At 43.0% G+C, this 27,794-nt stretch overlaps 1 protein-coding gene and 1 non-coding gene across 2 annotated transcripts in view; both read right to left on the reverse strand.

The window, feature by feature from the left end:
* LOC106584175 (uncharacterized) overlaps nt 1-532 on the reverse strand; it is a 49,821-nt gene extending 49,289 nt beyond the window's left edge. Inside the window, exon 1 of the transcript XR_006761545.1 lies at nt 331-532. This is a non-coding gene — a transcript (uncharacterized protein). The remainder of the gene's footprint in view (nt 1-330) is intronic.
* A 1,836-nt stretch (nt 533-2,368) lies between these two features.
* LOC123729844 (protein transport protein Sec16B) lies at nt 2,369-27,723 on the reverse strand. The gene is made up of 8 exons (XM_045706274.1): nt 27,628-27,723; nt 7,643-8,092; nt 7,300-7,385; nt 5,199-5,293; nt 5,033-5,120; nt 4,713-4,854; nt 4,321-4,472; nt 2,369-3,010 (listed from the first exon to the last, which is right to left on the reverse strand). Exons 3-8 carry the CDS (start codon nt 7,333-7,335, stop codon nt 2,858-2,860), a joined length of 666 nt encoding a protein of 221 aa, XP_045562230.1. The 5' UTR covers nt 7,336-7,385; nt 7,643-8,092; nt 27,628-27,723; the 3' UTR covers nt 2,369-2,857.
* Nucleotides 27,724-27,794: the final 71 nt, after the last annotated feature.

Genomic DNA, 27,794 nt, shown 5'->3' on the forward strand with positions numbered 1-27,794 from the left:
GAAGGGTTGCAGAAGAACACAGTGTCAGGGGTCAGTGTTGGAGGAGTAAGAGGATAGTCCTGGTGTAACATTAGTCAGACAGTAATGTGTCAACTATGCTGTCTTCGTGGTTTTAATCAGTGTCATACACTATCTATTACTCTCAGAATACATAGGAGACTACATTACCATTAATCTTACTAAATATTTCTGATATAAATAGAGGGGAACAGTGAGGAGTTAGACCGAAAGAGCGAGAGAGAAAGACACAGACCGACAGACAGACACACAGACAGACAGACACACAGACAGACACACATACTGAGACAGGGACAGAGAGATTACCCTGACCTTCTTCCGTCCAGCCAGGAGAAGCTTGGCGTATCCCTGCATGTCCTCTGTGAACTCAGCCAAACAGACACTAGTGGCTGCCCCTGTTAGTAGGTCTGCTCCATCCAAGGGGTTTGTCTCAGGACTGGGGCCCTCGCTCAGATCTACATTTACATTTACATTTACGTCATTTAGCAGACGCTCTTATCCATAGCAACTTACAAATTTGTGCATTCACCTTATGATATCCAGTGGAACAACCACTTTACAATAGTACATTTATATTTTTTTTTTTTTTGGGGGGGGGGGTTAGAAGGATTACTTTATCCTATCCCAGGTATTCCTTAAAGAGGTGGGGTTTCAGGTGTCTCCGGAAGGTGGTGATTGACTCCGCTGTCCTAGCGTCGTGAGGGAGCTTGCTCCACCATTGGGGTGCCAGAGCAGCGAACAGTTTTGACTGGGTTGAGCGGGAACTGTGCTTCCGCAGAGGTAGGGAGGCGAGCAGGCCAGAGGTGGATGAACGCAGTGCCCTTCTTTGGGTGTAGGGACTGATAAGAGCCTGAAGGTACGGAGGTGCCGTTCCCCTCACAGCTCCGTAGGCAAGCACCATGGTCTTGTAGCAGATGTGAGCTTCAACTGGAAGCCAGTGGAGTGTGCGGAGGAGCGGGGTGATGTGAGAGAACTTGGGAAGGTTGAACACCAGACGGGCTGCGGCGTTCTGGATGAGTTGTAGGGGTTTAATGGCACAGGCAGGGAGCCCCGCCAGCAGCGAGTTGCAGTAATCCAGACGGGAGATGACAAGTGCCTGGATTAGGACCTGCGCCGCTTCCTGTGTAAGGCAGGGTCGTACTCTGCGAATGTTGTAGAGCATGAACCTACAGGATCGGGTCACCGCCTTGATGTTAGCGGAGAACGACAGGGTGTTGTCCAGGGTCACGCCAAGGCTCTTAGCACTCTGGGAGGAGGACACAATGGAGTTGTCAACCGTGATGGCGAGATCATGGAACGGGCAGTCCTTCCCCGGGAGGAAGAGCAGCTCCGTCTTGCCGAGGTTCAGCTTGAGGTGGTGATCCGTCATCCACACTGATATGTCTGCCAGACACGCAGAGATGCGATTCGCTACCTGGTTATCAGAAGGGGGAAAGGAGAAGATTAATTGTGTGTCGTCTGTGTAGCAATGATAGGAGAGACCATGTGAGGATATGACAGAGCCAAGTGACTTGGTATATAGCGAGAATAGGAGAGGGCCTAGAACTGAGCCCTGGGGGACACTAGTGGTGAGGGCACGTGGTGCAGAGACGGATTCTCGCCACGCCACCTGGTAGGAGCGACCTGTCAGGTAGGACGCAATCCAAGAGTGAGCCGCGCCGGAGATGCCCAACTCGGAGAGGGTGGAGAGGAGGATCTGATGGTTCACAGTATCAAAGGCAGCAGATAGGTCTAGAAGGATGAGAGCAGAGGAGAGAGAGTTAGCTTTAGCAGGGCGGAGAGCCTCCGTGACACAGAGAAGAGCAGTCTCAGTTGAATGACCAGTCTTGAAACCTGACTGATTTGGATCAAGAAGGTCATTCTGAGAGAGATAGCAAGAGAGCTGGGCAAGGACGGCATGCTCAAGAGTTTTGGAGAGAAAAGAAAGAAGGGATACTGGTCTGTAGTTGTTGACATCGGAGGGATCGAGTGTAGGTTTTTTGAGAAGGGGTGCAACTCTCACTCTCTTGAAGACGGAAAGGACGTAGCCAGCGGTCAAGGATGAGTTGATGAGCGAGGTGAGGTAGGGGAGAAGGTCTCCGGAAATGGTCTGGAGAAGAGAGGAGGGGATAGGGTCAAGCGGGCAGGTTGTTGGGCGGCCGGCCATCACAAGTCGCAAGATTTCATCAGGAGAGAGAGGGGAGAAAGAGGTCAAAGCATAGGGTAGGGCAATGTGAGCAGGACCAGCGGTGTCGTTTGACTTAACAAACGAGGATCGGATGTCGTCAACCTTCTTTTCAAAATGGTTGACGAAGTCATCTGCCGAGAGGGGGGCGGCGGGGGATTCAGGAGGGAGGAGAAGGTGGCAAAGAGCTTCCTATGGTTAGAGGCAGATGCTTGGAATTTAGAGTGGTAGAAAGTGGCTTTAGCAGCAGAAACAGAGGGTAATATAAAAACTATAAAAATGTAACATTTTTCATCATTTGCATTTTTTTTTTTTTACTTAACATAACATGTCCAGTAGACACAAAACATCTTCCTCAGTACGTGTGGTGTTGTGTCCTCTACCTATTAGGGTAGGGGCCTCTGAGCCTTCACTACCCCCTGAACCACCTTGGCCCTGAGAGTTCCTCATCAGCAGCTCTGCCATGTCTGAACCAACAATATGCTGAATGAATCCAGGGAGATTAAAAATAGGGTAATGTTAGAATGAGTTTGTGGGTGGGCACAGCGCTTCACAGATAATGCTGCTAATCCAAATGCCACAGACTGGGATAACAATAGATGATTGTTGCGTGTAGTTTGGACCATCTTGGCCAATTTGTGATATTTCAAGAGTGTTGAGACAAAGGGGTTTCACCTAATATAAGAGCGTGAAGAGATGTACACCTACTCCATTTTGGCTGAACAGCAGTACAAGTAGATTCCAAAGGAGGCCGGCAGAGCCCTTGTCATGCAGGCTTCTGCCCTCTGGTGGACAAAAGACATGGCCTCTACTTTGTGCAGGTCTTCCCTTTAAAGGAGGAGAAGAAACTCAAACTAAAAGTAACACACAGATAAGATTCATAAACCACGCTTCTATCCACAGTTTCTATGTGAGTAAAGTCATACCGTATACATGTTTTTTGACATGGTGAGATCTTTTTGTTTCTGTAATGTTAATTATGAAAGAAATGGTGGTGGAAATGCCTTTATGCGGAAATATTCCTATAATAACCATCATACCGAAGTAAACTTGGAGTCACACAAGGATATGGTGTGTGGTCTTCCCACTATGACTCGGGAAACCATCCAGTTTATTAGGCTACAGATTAAATAAATGATGGCGAACTTCACAGGGTGTTGAAAGTACACAGTGATCTCCTTTCCAATAGATATCGAGGGTCTTATACTGGTGACATGATGATTGATGCTTGACTGACATTTTGCAAATACAAATATTCTTGCTCTTCTCCATAATAATCTCATCATGTAGACTAGCCTACCTGCACTGTCTCTGCGAGCTGTTGGCTAGAGCACACATGCAAAGACCAGAGTAGGCACATTTGCTATTTAACACAACAGTTTTTGTGACAAAACTATCGGTAGAGTTGAAAATGCGATGGAAACCCTTTAAATGTTTATTCGGTACATGAAAACTTAAGCGAAAAAGTACAATTTGCGTACAAAACATCATCACGCAGTGCATTTAATAACCGCAAGTGGAAACACACCACTGGTGGGAAAATACTTTGATTTTCTTTATGCAGATTTTAGAATATTTGCATGAAAACCTGTAGCCAATTGAATGGAAACCTTGCTACTGACACAATTATGACAGTAAACCGTCATGTTTTCCATACATTTCAGTTGCCTGTTTTTAGTGACTCTAGAACAGTTTTGTGAGTTGTGGGGAAACAAAAAACAAATTGTTGGAAGTAGTTATTTGGTCAGTGTTTTCTACTTTGCATGCATGGCCAATACATAATCACGTACAACGTAGTATGCAAGTGTGGCTATTGGGTTTGAGAAAATTCCCATTGTCCCACTGCTCCTCTGTTTCCCCTAGAACTATCTGCACACAGAACAGACAGACAGCCTCTCAGTAACACAACAACAGAAACTTCTAACACGCCGGCTCAATGTTGATAAGAACAGCTCAAACAGTTTCTCCAATCCAAACGAATCAGCCAATGAATTAGCCCATCCTGGATGCCTACTGTATTCACTATAATGATTGCGACTTCTTCCTGCTAACCTGCTAATTCAACACAACAATTCTGCCCCGAAGATATACCCTACTCCTTACTAATACTTTCCTGCTTTTTTAACCTAGAACTGTACCTCCAGACTGTGTAGTTCCACCTTCCCTGGGTCTCCCTGCATGGCCAGACCTGGACTGACCCGGATCAACTGCACTGCTGGACCAAAGCTGACCAGAGCACGAGGTAAAGAGTATTTCGGAGGGGCAGTTGCCTTAGGAACTGCTGCATGCTCTAAGGAGAGAATATGCAGTAATATCATAATTAATATTATCACCTTCATGGGGGGATATTCATAGTGCTGTAATGAGTGTTCATTAGACTTGAGGATGACCAGTTAGCATCATTGTGCTCTTTTGTTTTTAGTGATATACAGACCTACAGCTAAGTAAGTGTATAACATTATGTGGCCCCTGTTTCAAAGAGACAAACCTACAATATTTGGGTGGAGATTACATGTAACTCAAGGCTTACCTGTGTCTGCTGTGCTCCAGGTGGCTTGTGGGGCAGGTTCAGTCTGTTCAGCACCGTTGATGAACTGTCTCAGCTCATAGCTACTGGAGGACACGCCTGACGCCTTGAAACTTGCCAGAGCCCCAAGAGCATAACAGGGGGTCTGGAGGACAAGACCAGCCAAACCAAGATAGGAGAATGAGCACGGATGGAGAACATCATACAGCCAAGTTCCTAAAATAAGTATTAAACAGAGTGGGCAAACAGCAACACAGATCTGTACAGTATCTTTGTCAGAAGATATTCATACAAATTGTTGATCCTAATATTTGGATGTTTACCTCTGTAGCAGACTCCCCATTATCTCTAGAACGATCTTCATCAGAGCCTCTCAAGTCATGTTGAGAGCTGGCTACTCGCTGGTCATACCTGAAAAAAGAAGAAATAGGTTTGAATTCATGCCCTTCAATGAAAGGAATACGACAAATCTCACATTGTTTGCCTAACCTGTGTTGTTCTGGGTAGCCACTCCCAGTCTGGTCCTGCTGTTCTCCTCTCCTGATACAAGTCAGATCGCCACTGTTCCTGGGGAGTCCAGTGACCTGCATTTGGATCATATAAATGACAGAGAATTGTATCCTTCATGTTGTTTATTTGCACATAGTTTTTGTTTAGGTTAGTTCATTTAAACATGAATGAACTTTGTATTGTGGTGAATATGTTGTGTTGAGTATCAATTATTTATTACAATGCTAATCCATTTTGAATAACTCTGGTAATGGCTTAAATTGCCTGGCAAACAATGGTGCAATACTTGTGTGCAATATAATGAACAGTGCATTCAGAAAGTATTCAGACCCCTTTACTTTTTACACATTTTGATACGTTACAGCCTTATTCAAAAATGGATACAATTATATTTTTCCTCATCAATCGACACACAATACCCCATAATGACAAAGCGAAAACAGGTTTAGACATTTTTGCAAATGTATTAACAATTAAAAATGGAAATAGCTTATTTACATAAGTATTCAGGCCCTTAGCTATGAGACTCGAAATTGAGCTGAGATGCATCCTGTTTCCATTGATCACCCTTGAGATGTTTCTGAAACTTGATAGGACTCCACCTGTGGTAAATTCAATTGATTGGACATGATTTGGAAAGGCACACACCTATCTATACAAGGTCCCACAGTTGACAGTGCATGTCAGAGCAAAAACCAAGCCATGAGGTCAAAGGAATTGTCCGTAGCGGTTCGAGACAGGATTGTGTCGAGGCACAGATCTGGGGAAGGGTACCAAAACATTTCTGCAGCATTGAAGGTCCCCAAGAACACAGTGACCTCCATCATTCTTAAATGGAAGCAGTTTGGAACCACCAAGACTCGTCCTAGAGCTGACCTCTCAAACAAACTGAGCAATCGGGGGAGAAGGGCCTTGGTCAGGGAGGTGACCAAGAACTTGATGGTCACTCTGACTGAGCACCAGAGTTCCTCTGCGGAGATGGGAGAAACTTCAAGAAGGACAACAGTCTCTGCCGTACTCCACCAATCAGGCCTTTATGGTAGAGTGGCTAGACGGAAGCCAATCCTCAGTAAAAGGCACATGACAGCCCGCTTGGAGTTTGCCAAAAGGCATCTAAAGATTCTCAGACCATGAGAAACAAGATTCTCTGGTCTGATTAAACCAAGATTGAACTCTTCGGCCTGAATGCCAAGTGTCACGTCTGGAGGAAACCTGGCACCATCCCTACTGTGAAGCATGGTGGTGGCAGCATCATGCTGTGGGTATGTTTTTCAGCAGGAGGGACTGGAAGACTAGTCAGGATAGAGGGAAAGATGAACGAAGCAAAGTACAGAGAGATCCTTGATGAAAACCTGCTCCACAGCGCTCAGGACCTCAGACTGGGGCGAAGGTTCACAGTCTGTGTCATGGAAAGAGCAGTTGTTCCTGTTCCTGTTTTGTACACTTCCTGTATATTGTAGACCATCAATGCAACCAACTCCCACTAGAGGTCAGTAGAGAGCAGCATTTACTATGTCTGTCTAGGTAACAGGACAACAGCCCTAAGAAAACAGCCAAGACACCACAGGAGTGGCTTCGGGACAATCTTTGAATGTCCTTGAGTGGCCCAGCCAGAGCCTGGACTTGAACCTACTCGAACATCTCTAGAGAGACCTGAAAATAGCTGTGCAGCAACGTTCCCCATCCAACCTGACAGAGGTTGAGAGGATCTGCAGAGAAGAATGGGAGAAACTCCCCAAATACAGGTGTGCCAAGCTTATAGCGTCTTACCCAAGAAAACTCGAGGCTGTAATCGCTGCCAAAGGTGCTTCAACAAAGTACTGGGTAAAGGGTCTGAATACTTATGTAAATGTGATATTTCAAGTCTTTTTTCTTAGAAATTTGCAGAAATGTCAAAAAAACAGTTTTTGTTTTGTCATTATGGGGTATTGTGTGTAGATACTAGAAGTGGGGGAAAAAACGATTTTATCAAATTTAGAGTACGGCTGTAACGTAACAAAATGTGGAAAAAGTCAAGGGGTCTGAATACTTTCCGAATGCACTGTATCAATGTAATCCAATGATATTAATAGGTCAGTACCTGGGTGGCTGTAATAGCCTTGGTCATAGTAGCCATAGTCTTGGCTGTTGTCCCAGTAGCCTTGGTGTGGATAGTCGTATACTGGCCTGAAAACAATAGGGTCATATAGAGATATCACAGATCCATATCTGATTATATAACGGTGAATAATTCACTACAAACTGTATCTTAGGGTTCACATAATCACTTGACATAGACTTTGCTCCACAACTGTCACTACCAAACCACAGAAATAATGGAAATAATACCAAGAGACAATTTACTTTTTTTTTTGAGAATGGTGGATACCAGAATAGAATTAAAATAACTTTGGTTATTTTGGATATAGCTTCTGAGAACAAACCTTGAGTGGGGTCTGGATTGTTGTGGCTCTGGTCTGTTGTAACCCATTGTAGAGTGGGGTCTGTCGTAAGCTGTTCTTGAGTGGGGGGGTGCCGTAGGAGTTAGGGCTGAACTTTGGAAGTGGTCTGTGGGGTGGAGGACTGGTGAGGTAGCCCCTGTACCTGAGGTCTGGATGGGACCCAACCTGGGAACCACTGCCTCTCCCTGGGGTCAGGTGGTGGTGGTGGTAGGTAGTGCCCAGTGGTAGCGGCCCCATGTGGTGGAGGTCGTGGTAGTGGGTAAGTGCCCAGAGCCATCCCCCTGGTGAGAGTGAGGAGGTCTGTGGTAGTCCTCCCTCTCTCTGGGTCTTTGGGTGTGACGACCAGGGCCAGGTCCAGGTGAGGTAGGCCAGTGGTGACCTCTGGGGTCCATGATGACCACTCTTTGTGTTGAGAGGAGAATACTTTAATACCTGAGAAGAATAATGTAAGTCAATCATCAGTACTGCACATGAAAGGAGGTCTAAAAAGTAAAAGATTGCACTGAGTGAATGTCTGAAATGTCTGTGCATTACGAAGCAAGTAGAGACACAAACAAGACTATGGACTAAGTTTCAGACAATTCAAACAAAGAAAGTTAATTTCAAACACATGCATTCCAATCATTCATAAACTGTCAGGCTACAAAATATGAGAATATGTTTTCAAAAGGACATACAGTCGGTAGTGAAAGTCAACACAACCCTTTCAGAGTCTTCACATTTTTGCTGCCTTAAAATTAAATCTAAAAGGGATTACATTTGATTTTTTTTAACCAATTTACACAACCTAGTCCACATTTTCAAAGTGCAAGTCCAATTATAGAAAAAAAGTGAACATGTTTTGATTGCGTATGTCTTCACACCCCAGAGTTAATAATTAGTGTAAGCACCTTTGGCAGTCTTACAGCTGTGAATGATTGTTAATAAGATTATACCAAACATTCACAACTCTTAGGGCAAAATATATACATTGCTTTTGTCCAAAATTGCTCAAGCTCAGTAAATAGGGTTTGAGGGAGAGCGTTTGGTCACACCTACTCATTCAAGGGTTTTTCTTTATTTTTACTATTTTCTACATTGTAGAATAATAGTGAAGACATCAAAACTATGAAATCATGTAGTAACCAAAAAAGTGTAAAACAATTCAAAATATAATTCATATTTTAGATTCTTCAAAGGAGCCACCCTTTGCCTCTATGACACCTTTGCACACGCTTGGCATTCTCTCAACCAGCTTCACCTGGAATGCTTTTCCAACAGTCTTGAATGAGTTCCCACATATGCTGAGCACTTGTTGGCTGCTTTTCCTTCACTCTGCGGTCCAACTCATCCCAAACCATCTCAATTGGGTTGAGGTCAGGTGATTCTGGAGGCCAGGTCATCTGATGCAGCACTCCATCACTCTCCTTCTTGGTCAAATATCCCTTTCACAACCTGGAGGTGTGTTTTGGGTCATTGTCCTGTTGAAAAACGAATTATAGTCCCACTAAGCGCAAACCAGATGGGATGGTGTATTGCTGCAGAATGCTGTGGTAGCCATGCTGGTTAAGTGTGCCTTGAATTCAAAATAAATCACTGACAGTGTCACCAGCAAAGCTCCCCCACACCATCACACCTCCTCCATGCTTCAGTGGGAATCACACATTCGGAGATCATCCATTCACCTACTCTCCGTCTTACAAAGACACGGTGGTTGGAACCAAAAATCTCATCAGACCAAAGGACAGATTTCCACCGGTCTAATGTCCATTGCTCGTGTTTCTTGCCCAAGCAAGTTTCTTATTATTATTTGTGCCCTTTAGTAGTGGTTTCTTTGCAGCAATTCGACCATGAAGGCCTGATTCACGCAGTCTCATCTGAACAGTTGATGTTGCGATGTCTGTTACTTGAACTCTGTGAATCATTTATTTGAGCTGCAATCTGAGGTGCAGTTAACTCTAATGAACTCATCTTCTGCAGCGGAGGTAACTCTGGGTCTTCCTTTCCTGTGGCGGTCCTCATGAGAGCCAGTTTCATCATAGCTCTTGATGGTTTTTGCGACTGCACTTGAAGAAACTTTCAAAGTTCTTGAAATTTTCCGTATTGACTGACCTTCATGTCTTAAAGTAATGATGGACTGTCATTTATCTTTGCTTATTTGAGCTGTTCCTACCATAATATGGAATTGGTCTTTTACCAAATAGGGTTATATTCTGTATACCACCCCTACCCTGTCACAACACAACTGATTGGCTCAAACGCATTAAGAAGGAAAGAAATTCCATAAATTAACTTTTAACAAGGCACACCTGTCAATTGAAATGCATTCCAGTTGACTACCTCATGAAGCTGGTTGAGAATGACAAGAGTGTGCAAAGCTGTCATCAAAGCAAAGGGTGGCTACTTTGAAGAATCTCAAATATAAAATATATATTTTGTTTAACACTTTTGGTTACTTCATGATTCCATATGTGTTATTTCATAGCTTTGATGCCTTCACTATTATTCGACAATGTAGAAAATAGTAAAAAATAAAGAAAACCCAGTGAATTAGTAGGTGTGTCCAAACCTTTGACTGGTACCGTATATTTAATTTTTTATTTTGGGGGGGCATTAATCTGTGTAACATATCAGTTTGCAAACAATGTAAAAAAAAGAAGGTATATCCTTGAGTTAATAAAGCCACATACTCTCTTTCTTGAGTAAGGCAGCTCCAACATGCAGGTGTTTCAGCATAGCTCAGTGCTTTCTGTGCTGGAGGGGCAGCCAGTGAAATCACAGAGCGTAGAAGTGGTGGAAAAAGTGCCCAATTGTCATTCTTGAGTGAAAGTAAAGATACCTTAATAGAAGTTTTTTATTTTTTTTATTTCACCTTTATTAACCAGGTAGGCAAGTTGAGAACAAGTTCTCATTTACAATTGCGACCTGGTCAAGATAAAGCAAAGCAGTTTGACACATACAACAAGACAGAGTTACACATGGAGTAAAACAAACATACAGTCAATAATACAGTAGAAAAATAAGTCTATATGCAATGTGAGCAAATGAGGTGAGATAAGGGAGGTAAAAGAAAAAAAGGCCATGGTGGCGAAGTACATACAATATAGCAAGTAAAACACTGGAATGGTAGATTTGCAGTGGAAGAAAGTGCAAAGTAGAAATATAAATAATGGGGTGCAAAGGAGCAAAATAAATAAATAAATAAATAGATACAGTAGGGGAAGAGGTAGTTGTTTGGGCTAAATTATAGATGGGCTATGTACAGGTGCAGTAATCTGTGAGCTGCTCTGACAGCTGGTGCTTAAAGCTAGTGAGGGAGATAAGTGTTTCCAGTTTCAGAGATTTTTGTAGTTCGTTCCAGTCATTGGCAGCAGAGAACTGGAAGGAGAGACGGCCGAAGGAGGAATTGGCTTTGGAGGTGACCAGTGAGATATACCTGCTGGAGCGCGTGCTACAGGTGGGTGCTGCTATGGTGACCAGCGAGCTGAGATAAGGGGGGACTTTACCTAGCAGGGTCTTGAAGATGACCTGGAGCCAGTGGGTTTGGCGACGAGTATTGAAGCGAAGGCCAGCCAACGAGAGCGTACAGGTCGCAGTGGTGGGTAGTATATGGGGCTTTGGTAACAAAACGGATGCCACTGTGATAGACTGCATCCAATTTATTGAGTAGGGTATTGGAGGCTATTTTGTAAATGACATCGCCGAAGTCGAGGATCGGTAGGATGGTCAGTTTTATGAGGGCATGTTTGGCAACGTGAGTGAAGGATGCTTTGTTGCGAAATAGGAAGCCAATTCTAGATTTAACTTTGGAGATGTTTGATGTGAGTCTGGAAGGAGAGTTTACAGTCTAACCAGACACCTAGTTATTTGTAGTTGTCCAAGAAGGGCCAGATGTATACTGAATGGTGTCGTCTGCGTAGAGGTGGATCAGAGACTCACCAGCAGCAAGAGTGACATCATTGATGTATACAGAGAAGAGAGTCGGCCCAAGAATTGAACCCTGTGGCACCCCCATAGAGACTGCCAGAGGTCCGGACAACAGACCCTCCGATTTGACACACTGAACTCTATCAGAGAAGTAGTTGGTGAACCAGGCGAGGCAATCATTTGAGAAACCAAGACTATTGAATCTGCCGATGAGGATGTGGTGATTGACAGAGTCGAAAGCCTTGGCCAGGTCAATGAATACGGCTGCACAGTATTGTTTCTTATCGATGGCGGTTAAGATATCGTTTAGGACCTTGGTCATGGGTGCTGAGGTGCACCCATGACCAGCTCTGAAACCAGATTGCATAGCGGAGAGGGTGCGGTGGGATTCCAAATGGTCGGTAATCTGTTTGTTGACTTGGCTTTCGAAGACCTTAGAAAGGCAGGGTAGGATAGATATAGGTCTGTAGCAGTTTGGGTCAAGAGTGTCCCCCCCTTTGAAGAGGGAGATGACCGCAAAATGACTCAAGTAAAAGTGAAAGTCACCCAGTAAAATACTACTTGAGTAAAAGTCTAAAAGTATTTGGTTTTAAATATACTTAAGTGTCAAAAGTAAATGTAATTTCTCAAATATACTTAAGTATAAATAATTTCAAATGGATTATATTAAGCAAACCAGATGACACAATGTTTTTGTTTTTTAAATTTACAGATAGCCACTACAACACACAGACATTATTTACAAATGAAGCATTTGTGTTTAGTGAGTCCTCCAGATCAGAGGCAGTATGGATGACCAGGATTGTTCTCTTGATAAGTGTGTGAATTTGACAATTTTCCTGTCCTGCTAAGCATTCAAAATTAAACTAATACTTTGGGTAAGGGAAAATGTATGGAGTAAAAAGTATATTATTGTCTTTAGGAATGTAGTAAAGTAAAAGTTAGGAAAAATATAAATAGCAAAATAAAGTGTAGATACACAAAAAAACGACTTCACTAAAATACCGCTTAAGTACTTTATACCACTGAGCGTAGGTGTTGGTAATTTTCTCCAGTTTCACCATGATTGGCTCAGTGTTCTGTCACTCATGGGGACATTCCATCACCACACTATCTACAGCTCAAGCCCCCTTGGGGGCTGCCATAGATTTATATCACAAGTGCCAGTCCAAGAAGGCTCAAGGTAATTGATGTTACGTTCCCCAGTTTCTGTGTTGTGGGTTTGTTTGTGTGTGTTTCAGGATGACTTCCTCAAATTCTAAGCAGCTGATTGGTCGGCCCCATCGATGATTGGAGATCTGACCCCGCACTCGTCAGGAAATACAGCTGTCTTCAATTACCAACTCCTTCTCCAGCTGGATAAAAGCCAGTGTTCCTATGTTAGGAGAGAGAGAGAGCTTCTTGGTATGTTCTGTGTAATTGTTGTAGGTCTGTGTAATTGTTGTAGGTCTGTGAAGGTTGTGTAATGAAGGTCTGTGTAATTGTTGTAGGTCTGTGTAATTGTTGTAAAGTATTTTGCAGCTGCTACTTCTGAGGTATGTGTGTGCCAATAGGATTATGTTTATGATGATGGCAAGAGGCCTGCGGGCATACATATACTCGTAGTATGTACTCTGTCTATGCACACTAGGTAAGACCAGGGCTGACCCCCCCCCCTCTGTATTTTGGTTAGCGCGCCAGGTAGAGTTAAGATAAGTAGTGGGTTGGCAGGTAAGGTAGGAGAGGGGACTGTAACTTTTACTTTCTTTGCTTTGGTTCCATCCAGCCCCTTTTCCCCACTTTACCATGTGAAGGAAATAAATACTGTTAACGGTAAACTTCTGTCATCCTTACCCGCACCTACAATCACATACCTCTTTCACTTCACGGGGAGTTGAGTGTGTGTATATAGCAGGGTGTTGTGTTCCCTCCAAGAGGCGTGCGTAACAATTGGCCACAGATTAAAGGACGTCAAATCATGTTATACGCTACATCACCAAAAGTATGTGGACGCCTGCTCATCGAACATCTAATTCCAAAATCATGGGCAGTAATATGGAGTTGGTCTCCCCTTTGCTATAACAGCCTCCACTCTTCTCGGGAGACTTTCCACGAGATGTTGGAACATTGCTGCAGGGACTTGCTTCCATTCAGCCACGAGCATTAGTGAGGTTGAGCACTGATGTTGGGCGATTAGGCCTGGCTCGCAGTCTGTGTTCCAATTCTTCCCAAAGGTGTTAGATGGTGTTGAGGTCAGAGCTCTGTGCAGGCCAGTGAAGTTCGTCCATACCTATTTTGACAAACCATTTCTGTATGGACCTCGCTTTGTGTACAGGGGTGTTGTCATGATGAAACAGGAAAGGGCCTTCCCTAAATTGTTGCCACAAAGTTGGAAGCACAGAATCGATTAGAATGTCATTGTATGCTGCAGCATTAAGATTTCCCTTCACTGGAACTAAGGGGCCTAGCCAGAACCATGAAAAACAGCCCCAGACCATTATTCCACCTCCACTAAACTTTACAGTTGGCACTATGCATTCGGGCAGGTAGCGTTCTCCCGGCACTAGTCAAACCCAGATTCGTCAGACTGTCAGATGGTGAAGCATCATGAAAGCTTGTGTGGCCTACCACTTTGTGGCTGAGCAGTTGTTGCTCCTAGACTTTCCAATTCACAATAACAGCACTTAGTTGACAGGGGCAGCTCGAGCAGGGCAGAAATTTGATAAATACTTGTTGGAATGGTCGTATCCTATGAAGGTGGCACATTGAAAGTCACTGAGCTCTTCAGTAAGGCCATTCTACTGCCGATGTTTGTCTATGGAGATTGCATGGCTGTTCTCTTTTTATTTATTATTTATTTTTTTGTACAGGGGTGTGTACAAGGTGTGTGGCTGAAATGGCCAAATCCACTAATGTGAATGGGTGTCCACATACTTTTGTGTATATATAGTGTGTGTACCGTAGCTTTGACTGGACTGATTATGTCAACATATTTTCTAAATCTTAGCTAGCTAGTTAGACAAGCAGTCATTATCTTGAATCACGTTGACACGTTGACAATCTACTGGCATTCTTTTCAATCCTGTCACGCCCTGACCTTAGAGATCCTTATTATTCTCTGTTTGGTTAGGTCAGGGTGTGACTCGGTTGGGAAAGCCTGTTTTCTATTTCTTTGTTTTGGGCTGAGTGTGGTTCCCAATCAGAGGCAGCTGTCTATCGTTGTCTCTGATTGGGGATCATATATAAGTTGTCATTTTCTTTTTGTTTTTTGTGGGATCTTGTTTTCTGTTTAGTGTCTGTGCCTGACAGAACCGTGCGCTTTTGTTTTTGCCTTTTGGTATTTTGGTTTGAGTGTTTTGTGAATAAAAGAATCATGAACACTTCACGCTGCGCTTTGGTCTACTCTTCCTACCACCAACGAGAGCCGTTACAAATCCGTGTCAATTTTTGTATTTTTATTTCACCGTTATTTAACCAGGTAGGCCAGTTGAGAACAAGTTCTCATTTACAACTGCGACCTGGCCAAGATAAAGCAAAGCAGTACCACAAAAACAGTTACACATGGGATAAACAAACGTACAGTCAATAATACAATATATTATTTTTTTCTTCTATTGTGTGTAAATTAAGTAAGAAGGTAAGGCAATAAATAGGCCATAGTGGCAAAGTAACTACAATTTAGCAATTAACACTGGAGTGATAGATGTGCAGATGAGGATGTGCAAGTATAAATACTGGTGTGCAAAAGAGCAGAAAAACAAATATGGGATGAGGGAGGTGGTTGGATGTATGGGCTATTTACAGATGGGCTGTGTACAGCTGCAGTGATCGGTAAGCTGCTCTGACAGCTGATGCTTAAAGTTAGTGAGGAGATATGTCTCCAACTTCAGTGAATTTTATTTGTATTTCTTTTTTTGCAATTCATTCCAGTCAGTTGGTATGGTGACCAGTGAGCTGAGAAGGTGGAGCTTTACCTAGCAAAGACTTACAGATGACTTGGAGCCAGTGGGTTTGGCGACGAATATGTACTGAGGACCAGCCAACGAGAGCATACAGGTCGCAGTGGTGGGTAGTATATGGGGCTTTGGTGACAAAACGGATGGCACTGTGATAGACTGCATCCAATTTGCTGAGATGAGTGTTGGAGGCTATTTTGTAAATGTCATCGCCGAAGTCGAGGAATGGTAGGATGGTCAGTTTTACGAGGGTATGTTTGGCAGCATGAGTGAAGGAGGCTTTGTTGCGAAATAGGAAGCCGATTCTAGATTTAGTTTTGGATTGGAGATGCTTAATATGAGTCTGGAAGGAGAGTTTACAGTCTAGCCAGACGCCTAGGTATTTATACATATTCTAAGTCAGAACCGTCCAGAATAGTGATGCTGGCGAGTGCAGGCAGCGATCGGTTGAAGAGCACGCATTTCATTTTACTAGCATTTGAGAGGAGTTGGAGGCCACGGAAGGAGTGTTGTATGGCATTGAAGCTCGTTTGGAGGTTGGTTAACGCAGTGTCCAAAGAAGGGCCAGATGTATACAGAATGGTGTCGTCTGCGTAGAGGTGTATCAAAGAATCACCAGCAGCAAGAGCGACATCATTGATATATACAGAGAAAAGTCGGCCCGAGAATTGAACCCTGTGGCATCCCCATAGACTGCCAGAGGTCCGGACAACAGGCCCTCCGATTTGACACACTGAGTTCTGCCTGAGAAGTAGTTGGTGAACCAGGCGAGGCAGTCATTAGAGAAACCAAGCCTGTTGAGTCTGCCGATAAGAATACGGTGATTGACAGAGTCGAAAGCCTTGGCCAGGTCGATGAATACAGCTGCACAGTACTGTCTTATCGATGGAGGTTATGATATTGTTTAGGACCTTGAGTGTGCCTGAGGTGCACCCATGACCAGCTCAGAAACAGGATTGCATAGCGGAGAAAGTACGGTGGGATTCGAAATGGTCGGTGATCTGTTTGTTCACTTGGCTTTTGAAGACTTTAGAAAGGCAGGGCAGGATGGATATGTCTGTAACAGTTTGAGTCTAGAGTGTCTCCCCCTCTGAACAGGGGGATGACTGCGGCCGCTTTCCAATCTTTAGGAATCTCAGACGATACGAGAGGTTTAACAGATTAGTAATAGGGGTTGCAACAATGTTGGCGGATAATTTTAGGAAGAGAGGGTCCAGATTGTCTAGCCCAGCTGATTTGTACGGATACAGATTTTGCAGCTCTATCAGAACATCAGCTGTCTGGATTTGGGTGAAGGAGAAGCAGGGGGCCTGGCCCAGTTGCTGCGGGGGGTGCAGAGCTGTTGGCCGGGGTTGGGTAGCCAGGTGGAAAGCATGGCCAGCCGTAGAGAAATGCTTATTGAAAATCTCGATTATTGTGGATTTATCGGCGGTGACAGTGTTTCCTAGCCTCAGTGCAGTGGGCAGCTGGGAGAAGGTGCTCTTATTCTCCATGGACTTTAGTGTCCCAAAACTTTTTGGAATTAGTGCTGCAAGATGCACATTTTGGTTTGAAAAAGCTAGCCTTTGCTTTCCTAACTCACTGTATATTGGTTCCTGACTTCCCTGAAAAGTTGAATATCGCAGGGACTATTCGATGCTAGGGCAGTATGCCACAGGATGTTTTTGTGCTGGTCAAGGGCAGTCAAGTCTGGAGTGAACCAAGGGCTATATCTGTTCTTAGTTCTAAATTTTTTTGAAAGGGGCATGCTTATTTAAGATGGTGAGGAAAGCATTTTTACTAAGCAACCTCTACTGATGGGATGAGGTCAATATCCTTCCAGGATACCCGGGCCAGGTCGATTAGAAAGGCCTGCTCGCAGAAGAGTTTTAGGGAGCGTTTGACAGTGAGGGGTGGTCATTTGACCACAGACCCATTACGGATGCAGGCAGTGATCGCTGAGATCCTGGTTGAAAACAACAGAGGTGTATTTAGAGGGCAAGGTGGTCAGGATGATATCTATGAGGGTGCCCATGTTTACGGATTTGGGGTTGTACCTGGTAGGTTCCTTGATAATCTGTGTGAGATTTGGGGCATCTAGTTTAGATTGTAGAACAGCCGGGGTGTTAAGCATATCCCAGTTTAGGTCACCTTACAGTACGAACTCTGACAATAGATGGGGGGCAATCAATTCACATATGGTGTCCAGGGCACAGCTGGGAGCTGAGGAGGGAAATTATCGATAAAACGTATCCGTGCGCATCGGCCATTACTATATAATACATGTTGAATATTGTTGGGTATTGGAAAATAAACAACAGGGCTAAGGAAAACAGAACCATAAAAACCGTAGGCAAAGAGACTTACACCGTAATTATGACAACTTCTGGAGGACATCCTCCAACCTAACAGAGCTCTTGCAGCGTGAATTGACATGTTGTCCACCCAGTCAAAGGATCAGAGAATTAATCTAGTATTTAAAGCTAGCTAGCACTGCAGTGCATCAAATGTGGTGAGTAGTTGACTCAAAGAGAGACAAAGTTAGAAAAAAATTAACAAACTAATTTCTTCCAAAATTAAGGAGACGCAGGAGAAAGAGAGCGACAGCTATATTCCGTATTATATATTTTTTTCAATTTCACTTAGTCACTTAGCTAGCATCAAATGCAACTAGCTAGTTTAGCCTGCTCAAACAGAGAGGGATGCTATGTTAGCTAGCTGGCTATGGCTATCCAACACTGGAACTCTTCAAGTCAAGCTTTTGGTTTTATTAGCAGGTGTAACTGCTAAACTGCTTTCTGATGACTGTACTCTGTACTGCATGATTGTAGTGGGTTTAGTTCTAGTAGCTATGTTGACTATGATGTGACAATGATGTAGGCTGTGTGCGGTTAGCAGTCATGATATGAAGGTCTGGCTTGGAAAGGTTTTTTCACCTGGTCACAGACAGCTGATATGTTGTGCACTGAAGTCCACAAGTGAAAGGAAAAGGTGAGAGAATGACAACGCGTAGATGCAAACGGAACAAAACGGGGATATTCATACCTGAATTTGTCCAAAAGAAACTCTTGTTTAGACTCTAGATCAGCTAGATGCAGGCAAAAGTGTGCAAGACGGTATTGAATGTGTCACTGTCTGTCACCTTGATTACTCAAAATTCTCGCGACCTGTGCAACCACGTTGCATACTTTCATTCATAGGCTAGGTTGTAGGGTACAGGGAAAAAATCGAGCATCATGTAGTAGCCTAAAGCTATCGGTAATACATTGAGATGGGTGAATGGAATATGAATGACAGTCATCCAATATGCTGTAATAGAAATAAGGCCATGTTCATAAAAAAATTATCATCTTACTACATTCCACAACAAGTCGGAAAACGGAAATTCAACGAGTGGTTTGAAAGGAATCAGTGGCTAACTGCGAGCATCGCAAAGAAATCACTATTTTGCTTCCCCTGCCTGCTATTCGGTGGAGAGGGTTAGTGGTCCAAGTCTGGGTTTAAGGATTTAAACATCTGTCTGAAAGGGTCTCTTTCCCTAGCTTAAAATGATAAACATTCACACGCAACACCAATGGCCAGAAAAGGTTGAATACACTGGCCATGATGTGAATCCAGCATGACTTCTGCCCTGTTCAAAACAACTGGGAACTCAGAACTTGGAACTGGGAAATCTCCAACTTCGGTGTGTTCAAGACAACTAGGAACTCGGAAAAAAACGAGCTCCGACTGGGAAATATGTTTTAAACGGTCATCCAACTCGGAATTCCAAGTCGGGAACTCGGGTCTCTTTCTAGGGCTCCGACTTCCGACCTGAACATCACTGACGTCATGTTTAGACCTAGTTTTTTTCAAAGTTCCCAGTTGTCTTCGAAACACCGTAAGTCCAGAGAATGTCAGTTTGCCCACAAGAAGGACCACCGCAGCACCTTCCTGTTCAAGTGAGCAAAGCACAACAACGGTGAGTCCAAAAATAGGCCTATGTCTTGTATGCTGCTGCATATATGATGTAATACGCCAGGGAGATATGTATACTGTAGCTAAGAAAGTAATACTAAGTGTATGTTCTGTAGTAAGCTGTTAGTAGCCGGGTCATTCCTACAAAGTGATGCCTTTTCTGTCCCCAGGAAATATCCATTCTTAATTAGTGTAAAATGTGGATTCCAAAAGGCTTTAAATATAAGGTCAGGTGTCCTTTACCTTAACACCAAAATATGGATCCTGAAAGGGAATTTTATGCCTTTTAAACACTTTTTTTGTCAGTGGATGTAGTCGTTTTTGCCATGTCCCTAGTTTTTATCAACTTCCACAAGAAATATAAGCCATAAAAAAATATGTTTAAAATCTTTCATTTTACAGTTCATCTCTTTCATCAATAATGGTTTTTTTTCATGATTATTGTGTTTCTTATTATTTTATTTAAGATTTTCTGTGTGTCCCTGATATTACTTCCACTCTGTTAGTTTGTTGTAATTCTCCATTTAAGAAAGCAACCCCCTCCTACAATGACACCATATTCAGGCAGTGTCATCATTTCTTTGGTGGGAAACTATGGTGCAAAGCTAAATAAATATAAATACTCCGTTTTATCTATTTGTCCTCATTTCATGCTAGTCTTGATGTCCCACTGATAAATGTCCATCCTGTTAGGCTAAATCATAGAGAAAAAATATATAGATTTTAAATGTTAAAATATGTTTGCTAGAGAAGTTAAAATCTTCAAGTGTTCACTATTATGCTAGCTCAATCTTGCTCACTCACAGAGCTATGGCTAATTTAGGCTCAAAATGTCCACCGTGTTAGGTTCCACCCTGTTAGGATTATGCACCTAACAAATTGGAAAATGCACCCAAAAATGTTTTATATGCCTGAGCTTGACCAATTTGTTTTTCTGAAAGTCAAACATGTCCTTTTTCTGATAGAATACAACAAAAATGTAATAAAAATAAAACAATTCCATACGTTTTGAGATTCCAATGCATAGTCGGAATGACCCAGCCCATGTGTCTCACCCTAAGAATTTTGGGTGAATTTGGTCCCTCTCCCCCTCAGAACCTACTGTTCTGACTTGGTGTTGCATGTAGCTTGTTTTAGATAAATGTGCTCATCAAATATTGTAAGAGCTTTCATTGTCTGCTTATATGCCCCTGTTATTTATAACTACGGTTCTGACTTGGTGTACAGGGAGAATACTGTAAGAACAACCCATGTTCTGAATTTTGTCACTGTACATTTCAAAAGTGCTGAACAAATGGTTATATCGACTACGTCCGTTTTAGCTCGCTCATTGTCTTACTCTAAGTTACGGCTTGCCTCTTATCCGTTCATCGTTCCCTTTTACCATAGTTTGTAAATCTCTATTGTTATATTGCTTATAGACAGACCTACAGTATATATCTCATTAGTGTCTTATTCGTCATTTTAGGAAATGTTGGAATGATGCATTTCTTTCTTCTGCTTACTTTGTGTATTTTAATTAGCCCATGTGCTTCTCTCCACGAGGAGGGGATACTATAATGTTGTTGTCTGTAACTATGTTTGCCAGTGAAAGTTCAGTAATAGGCTCATGGAATTCCAGTTGGTATTGCGAGGGTTGTTTTGTTTACGCATTGCGCTGTCTGTGCGTCGGTATAGGCCTATTGTCTATAAAAGTTGTATTTTCCTTCCTTTTTAGACCACATAGGCCTTATAAAATAGTTAAAATGGTAGGCTCTCTCACTCTCACTCTCTCTCTGGTGATTTAAAAGAAGAGTAAAGTTAAGACCTCAACATCTTGCTGATTTTATCTGAACTAACATCTATCTGAATTTCTGTCGGTGTCCATTTTGAAAGTGCTGAACGAAAGCCTACCTCGTCCCAGCTCGTTTGCTTGCACTTACATGTAGTAATGTTTGTGTATGGTTCAAAACTCATGCTGGCATTCGTTATAATTGAAGGAGAATGCAGTTTTTATCAAGTTACACAAATCCACAAGGAGTCAGTAGGAACCATATTGATTGAAGCAAGTCAGCCATATCAGCTATGGTTTTTAAGAAGCCAGTAAATGAGGCTGAATAAACTTTTTCACTGCCAGATGAAGCTCCGCTGGTGTAGCGGTGTTAAGGATTCACTCCATGGTGCTGAAAGGGAAGCTCCCCTGTCTGGACAATTATGTAGGCCCTAACATTTTGTGGACACCATTTGTCACTGTTATTGTCACGGTAGTCGTAGGGTTGAGACCAAAACGCAGCGGGTATATGTACACTCATCTTCTTTTATTAGGATAAAGAAGGGAAACCAAAAACAAACACATATACAAAAACACAACGACGATAGACAGTCCTGTAAGGCATAACGCTAAACACGGAAATAACCTCCCACAAAGTGACAGGTGAAAACAGGCTCCCTAAGTATGACTCTCAATCAGCAACAACGATGTACAGCTGTTCCTGATTGAGAGTCATACCAGGCCAACACAGAAATGCAAAACTAGAACAGCCCCTTAGAAATACAAACACAAGAACATACCCAACACCCCGGAACACATAAATCAAATACCCCTCTACAATACACACACACACCGAACCACCTAAATCAACTACCCCCTCTACATCGACACTTACACCAATAAACCCCAGAAACACTCTACACAAAATATCCCGCTATCTAAACACATACACAAAACCATGAAAACAAATACCCTCTGCCACGTCCTGACCAAACTACAATAACAAATAGACCCCTTTACTGGTCAGGACGTGACAGTTATAGTGTAATTAATGTATTGTTTAGTGTTGTGTAGTGGCTTTGCTGGCATGCATCAAAAAATACATTTATTTTCCCTACCAATATTTATAGAGGAAAACGTTACGAAATGTCGCCAAGCCAACAGGTTTCGCTGCTGTTGCGTATCTTAGTGTGATACTCTATAGTACGAGTGAGCAGTGTTGCCATGTTTGGGGTTTTCGAGTGAAATTGGGCTACTTTGAAAATTATGTTGCTGGTGAAAATGTATTGGTCAAGGGTGGCGAGTTTTTGGGCTACTTCTAAACTGCACCACGGCCGCCATGGCATATCTCTTTAAAACATATATATATACGTGTATATACTCACTGTGACCTGCTTCTGCTGACTATCAGGCAGTGAGCAGGCTCTTATTGAGGGGGAGGGCCGGAGGGATGTGTGCGTTGAGAGCACTGGTTGAAAGAGCGCTGCAGCAGAGTCACGGTGACAGAGCAGCGTTCGCGCACGCCATTACTTTTTAGCAGTTATAGGTAGGCTATTTACACTGAACAAAAATATAAACGTAACATGCAAAGCATTGGTACCATGTTTCATGAGCTGAAATAAAATATCCCAGAAATTTTACATCTGCACAAAAAGCTTCTTTCTCTCATTTGTGATCAACTTTGTTCACATCCCTGTTAGTGAGCTTTTCTTCTTTGCCAAGATAATTCATCCAGGTGTGGCATATTAAGATGCTGATTAAACAGCATGATCATTACACTGGTGCACCTTGTGCTGGGGACTTTAAAATGTGCTGTTTTGTCACACAACACAATGCAAAGATGCCTCAAGTTTTGAGGGAGCATGCAATTGGCTTGCTGATTGCAGGAATGTCTACCGGAGCTGTTACCAGATAATTGAATGTTCATTTCTCTACCATAAGCTGCCTCCAACATCGTTTTAGAGAATTTGGCAGTACATCCAACCGGCCTCACAACCGCAGACCACGTGTGGGCTAGCGGTTTGCTGGTGTCAACATTGTGAACAGAGTACCCCGTGGTGGGGTTATGGTATGGGCAGGCATAAGCTATGGACAACGAACACAACTGCATTTTATTGATCGCAATTTGAATGCACAGAGATACCGTGACGAGATCCTGAGGCCCATTTTTGTTTAAGGTATCTGTATTTCCAGTCATGTGAAATCCATAGATTAGGGCCTAATGAATTAATTTCAATTGACTTATTTCCTTATATGAACTGTAATGCAGAAGGCACTCACACATCAGAGCTATATTTTTTGCAGGTGCATGGTAACAGTTGAATATAATGAGAAAATAGAAGAAATCCGCACACTGCTCTTGCTAGTATCATTTTTCTTTAAACTTTACGTGAACTGTAACTCAGTAAAATCATTGACATTTTTGCATGTTGCGTTTATTTTTGTTCAGTATAGATAGGTCATTATGGAGACACTCTTTTTCCATGAAACATATCAACGCACTAGAAATGGATATAACGACAACAAAGCATTGGAACATGACTTTAGGCATACTAGAGCTCTTTAAATACATTTGCTCAGAGGTGGTTTAAAGTAAACGACATTCTAATGTCGACTTTTCTGATGAACTTTAATTCCACTCCACAGAATACAGTAACAAAAACCTTTTGACCACTAGTGGGTCCATGGTATTGTTCTGTCTCATTAACATATTTTGAGACATGCCTTGTAAGGGGCTATATTTGTTGTACCCATGAGTGAGAATGCTGTATCAATTCAACTCCTATGTGGTTATAGGGCTCTATAAACTTTATATAGGGGACAGATTGGAGTGGTGACATGTCTTAAAAAAATATATATTTTCATTTTGCACAACCCTGCATGGTGGATATTTTCTGGGGTTGTGTCCCTTTCTCTACTCTCTCTCCTATCCTTTTCTTTGGATGGACCAGGAGGCAGTAACAGTAACAGTGGCTTGACCGTGGCTGGCACTGCCTTTCTGGTCCAGCGGAAAAGGCTGGGAATGCCTGAAGGACTGGGGAAGATGGAAGGGTAACAGTGGCTTCACCGCGGCGCAACCTGACTCTACAGACCACCCAGAACCCCCTCAGCATCCAGAATCAGCAACGGACCAGCTGCCTGAGGAGGAGACAACAGACTGCATGCCTTGAGGCAAGTAAACTGCTGAGACGAGCCTTACTCCCTCTACCCTTGGCCTGCAGCCCTACTCTCCTGACATTCTTTTTTCCCCATCTGCCCTCCTCAAGCCACCACTGACCAGACCAGGACCAGCAGACCGCCAACCACCTGGCGTAGACCAGACAGCATTACCACCAGAACCAGAGGCGCGGAAGAAGGACCAAAGACACCAACTTATGCTTGGAGTGAGCAGACCACAGCGGCGTTCCTCCATTGACCTACTGGTCATGGGCTTCCAGATGTGTCTGCCCGCTCTGAGGTTTGTCCTTCCCCTACAGGATCGGAGCAGACCTAAAAACCACCACCACCCACCTGAACAAGATGACCGGGAGGAACCAGGAGGGAGGCGCCGCTACAACGACTTTCAGCACGCTTACAGGGAAGGACATTCAACAAGCACAGCACTTACACAAATGAATGATGATTGGCTGAGAGAAATTAATGATGAAAGGATTATGGGGGCTGTTTTGTTAGACTTCAGTGCAGCTTTTGACATTATCGATCATAGTCTGTTGCTGGAAACATGTGTAATGGCTTTACACTCCCTGCTATATTGTAGATAAAGACCTACATGTCTAACAGAACACAGGTGTTCTTTAATGGAAGCCTCTCCAACAAAATCCAGGTAGAGTCAAGAATTCCCCAGGGCAGCTGTCTAGGCCCCTTACTTTTTTCAATCTTTACTAACGACATGAGTAAAGCCAGTGTGTCTATGTATGCAGATGACTCAACACAATACACGTCAGCTACCACAGCGAATGAAATGACAGCAACACTTAACAAAGAGCTGCAGTTAGTTTCAGAATGGGTGGCAAGGAATAACCTAGTCCTAAATATTTCAAAAACTAAAAGCATTGCATTTGGGACAAATCATTCACTTAACCCTAAACCTCAACTAAATATTGTAATGAATAATGTGGAAATTGAGCAATTTGAGACTTAACTGCTTGGAGTAACCCTGGATTGTAAACTGTCATAGTCAAAACATATTGATACCACAGTAGCTAGGATGGGGAGAAGTCTGTCTATAATAAAGCGCTGCTCCGCATTCATAACAGCACTATCAACAAGTCAGGTCCTACAGGCCATAGTTTTGTCGCACCTGGACTACTGTTCAGTCGTGTGGTCAGGTGCCACAAAGACAGACTTAGGAAAATTGCAATTGGCTCAGAACAGGGCATCATGGCTGGCCCTTGGATGTACACAGAGAGCTAACATTAATAATATGCATGTCAATCTCTCCTGGCTCAAAGTAGAGGAGAAATTGACTTCATAACTACTTGTATTTATGAGAGGTATTGGCATGTTGAATGCACCTAGCTGTCTGTTTGAACTACTGGCACACAGCTCAGACACCCATGCATATCCCACAAGACATGCCACCACAGGTCTCTTCACAGCCCCCAAGTCCAGGACAGACTATGGGAGGCTCACAGTAGTAAGAGGCATGATTCCATGGAACTCTATTCCACATCAAGTAACTCATGCCAGCAGTAAAATTGGATTTAAAAAACCTTATGGAACAGCGGGGACTGTGAAGCAACACAAACATAGACACATGCATACCAACACACGATAACATACGCACTATACACACATGTACACGTGGATGTTGTGTTATAGATATGTGGTATTAGAATAGAGGCCTGAGGGCACACACTGAATATGTTGTGAAATCTGTTATTAATGTATTGTAATGTTTTTAAAATGTATAATTGCCTTAATTTTTCAGGACCCCGGGAAGAGTGGCTTCTGCCTTGGCAGCAGCTAATAATGGGGATCCGTAATAAATACAAATACAAATCAGCACACCAGAAGAGGCGCGGAGGAATGACCAAAGCTCTAGACCTACACCAGGAGCGAGCAGGCCACAGTGGAATACCATGATTGACCTCTGGGTCTTGTGCTTCCAGGTGAGTCAGCTCGCTCCTCAGGTTGTCCTTTCTCCCCTCTGCAGATCCAACACCAGTTCCAGACCCAGTCACAACACCAGAACCGTGGAAGAGGCGCAGAGGAGGGACCAAACAACAGACATTCACCTGGAGCAAGCGGACCACAGGGGAGTGCCACAATTGACCTCCGGGTCAAGGGCTCCCTTAGATGTCTGCTTGCTGCTCAGGTTGTCCTTCCTCCACTCTATAGATCCCGACCCAGCCCCAGTTCCCGGGCGCCTGTTTCTTCCCAGGTCCCCAGTCCCAGCTCCAACCCCTGCATTCTAGCCCTGGTACCAGACTGATTTACAACCCAGCCCCAACACCAACCCAGGTTTTCCCAGTCCCAACACCAGCACCAACCCTGGACACAGCATCAATCAACCACAACTACCATCTCCATCCAGCAATTGCCAGCCCAGACCCCAACATTTCCCCTCCCCAACACAAAGACACTAACATTCCACCAGACCAACCATAACTGACTGACTAACAAATTGAAGGACTGATTATTGCTACCTGTTTTTTTGATTGAATGCATTTGGGGTTTTGTTCTTTTTTTCTTGGTTATTTGGTTTTTCTTTTGATTTGCTTAAGTTGGTTTAACTACTTATTGTACTTGCCAACAAGCTGTCAATTAAGCTACTGTCAAATTCACAGTAACCCCTTTACAGTGTAAATCCTTCTTACATTTTTGTATTGATTTTGGAAATGTTCTTTCATTTTGAAAATGTGGAGTAAGTTGGGTAGGTTTGTAGGAAAAAAAAAATCTAATTTAATTTTGAGGCAGCAAAATCTGTGTAGACTTTCACTAGGCACTGTATGTTTGCTGACTTGCCTTTAAATTAAGGTTCAATAAAAACAAATACATTTTTTTTTTGCATTAGGTAATTTACTTGCTACAAATGTGTTATCATGAAATAAAATCCTGTAAATCTTTAAGCAGCAGATCTCTTAAGGTTGCCAGGAAAATGTGTTCAATCTTCATTTTTGTAACAGTCACACAAACAAGGCTTTCTACCTAATACATGCACAAATACTTTGTATTTCATTAGCAGCACATTTAACTTCGCTCACATGCAATATAGAAGATTTCGGATAGAAACTTTTTGATGGATACAATATTACTTTTTTTTTTAATTCTATCTATCAAATTGTATTTCTAAATTAATTTCTAATCTGTGGCCCCAAAACATGTGCGTTAGTAAACCATTGGCACATGCCCTTGAAAGCAGGACCATTATAATACAAATTAGATTACTTTAAAAAGAGATTGCTTTCAATTACATGTTATTTCTATATACTCAATACCTTTTACGATGTGTTGTGTCTGTGAACAATAACTTTATCAATTTCCATGTTAAGTTTATGAGGATTGTCAGGACGGTCAGCACATGCCACGTTGCGTCAAACACTGTTGACTGAAAAATCATGCAGTGGAGAAAAAAACAATACTGCTGCCTTACATATAGCCGGGC

The sequence above is a fragment of the Salmo salar genome, chromosome ssa23 (genome assembly GCF_905237065.1).
Source record: "Salmo salar chromosome ssa23, Ssal_v3.1, whole genome shotgun sequence".
In the NCBI taxonomy this organism is placed as follows: domain Eukaryota; kingdom Metazoa; phylum Chordata; class Actinopteri; order Salmoniformes; family Salmonidae; genus Salmo; species Salmo salar.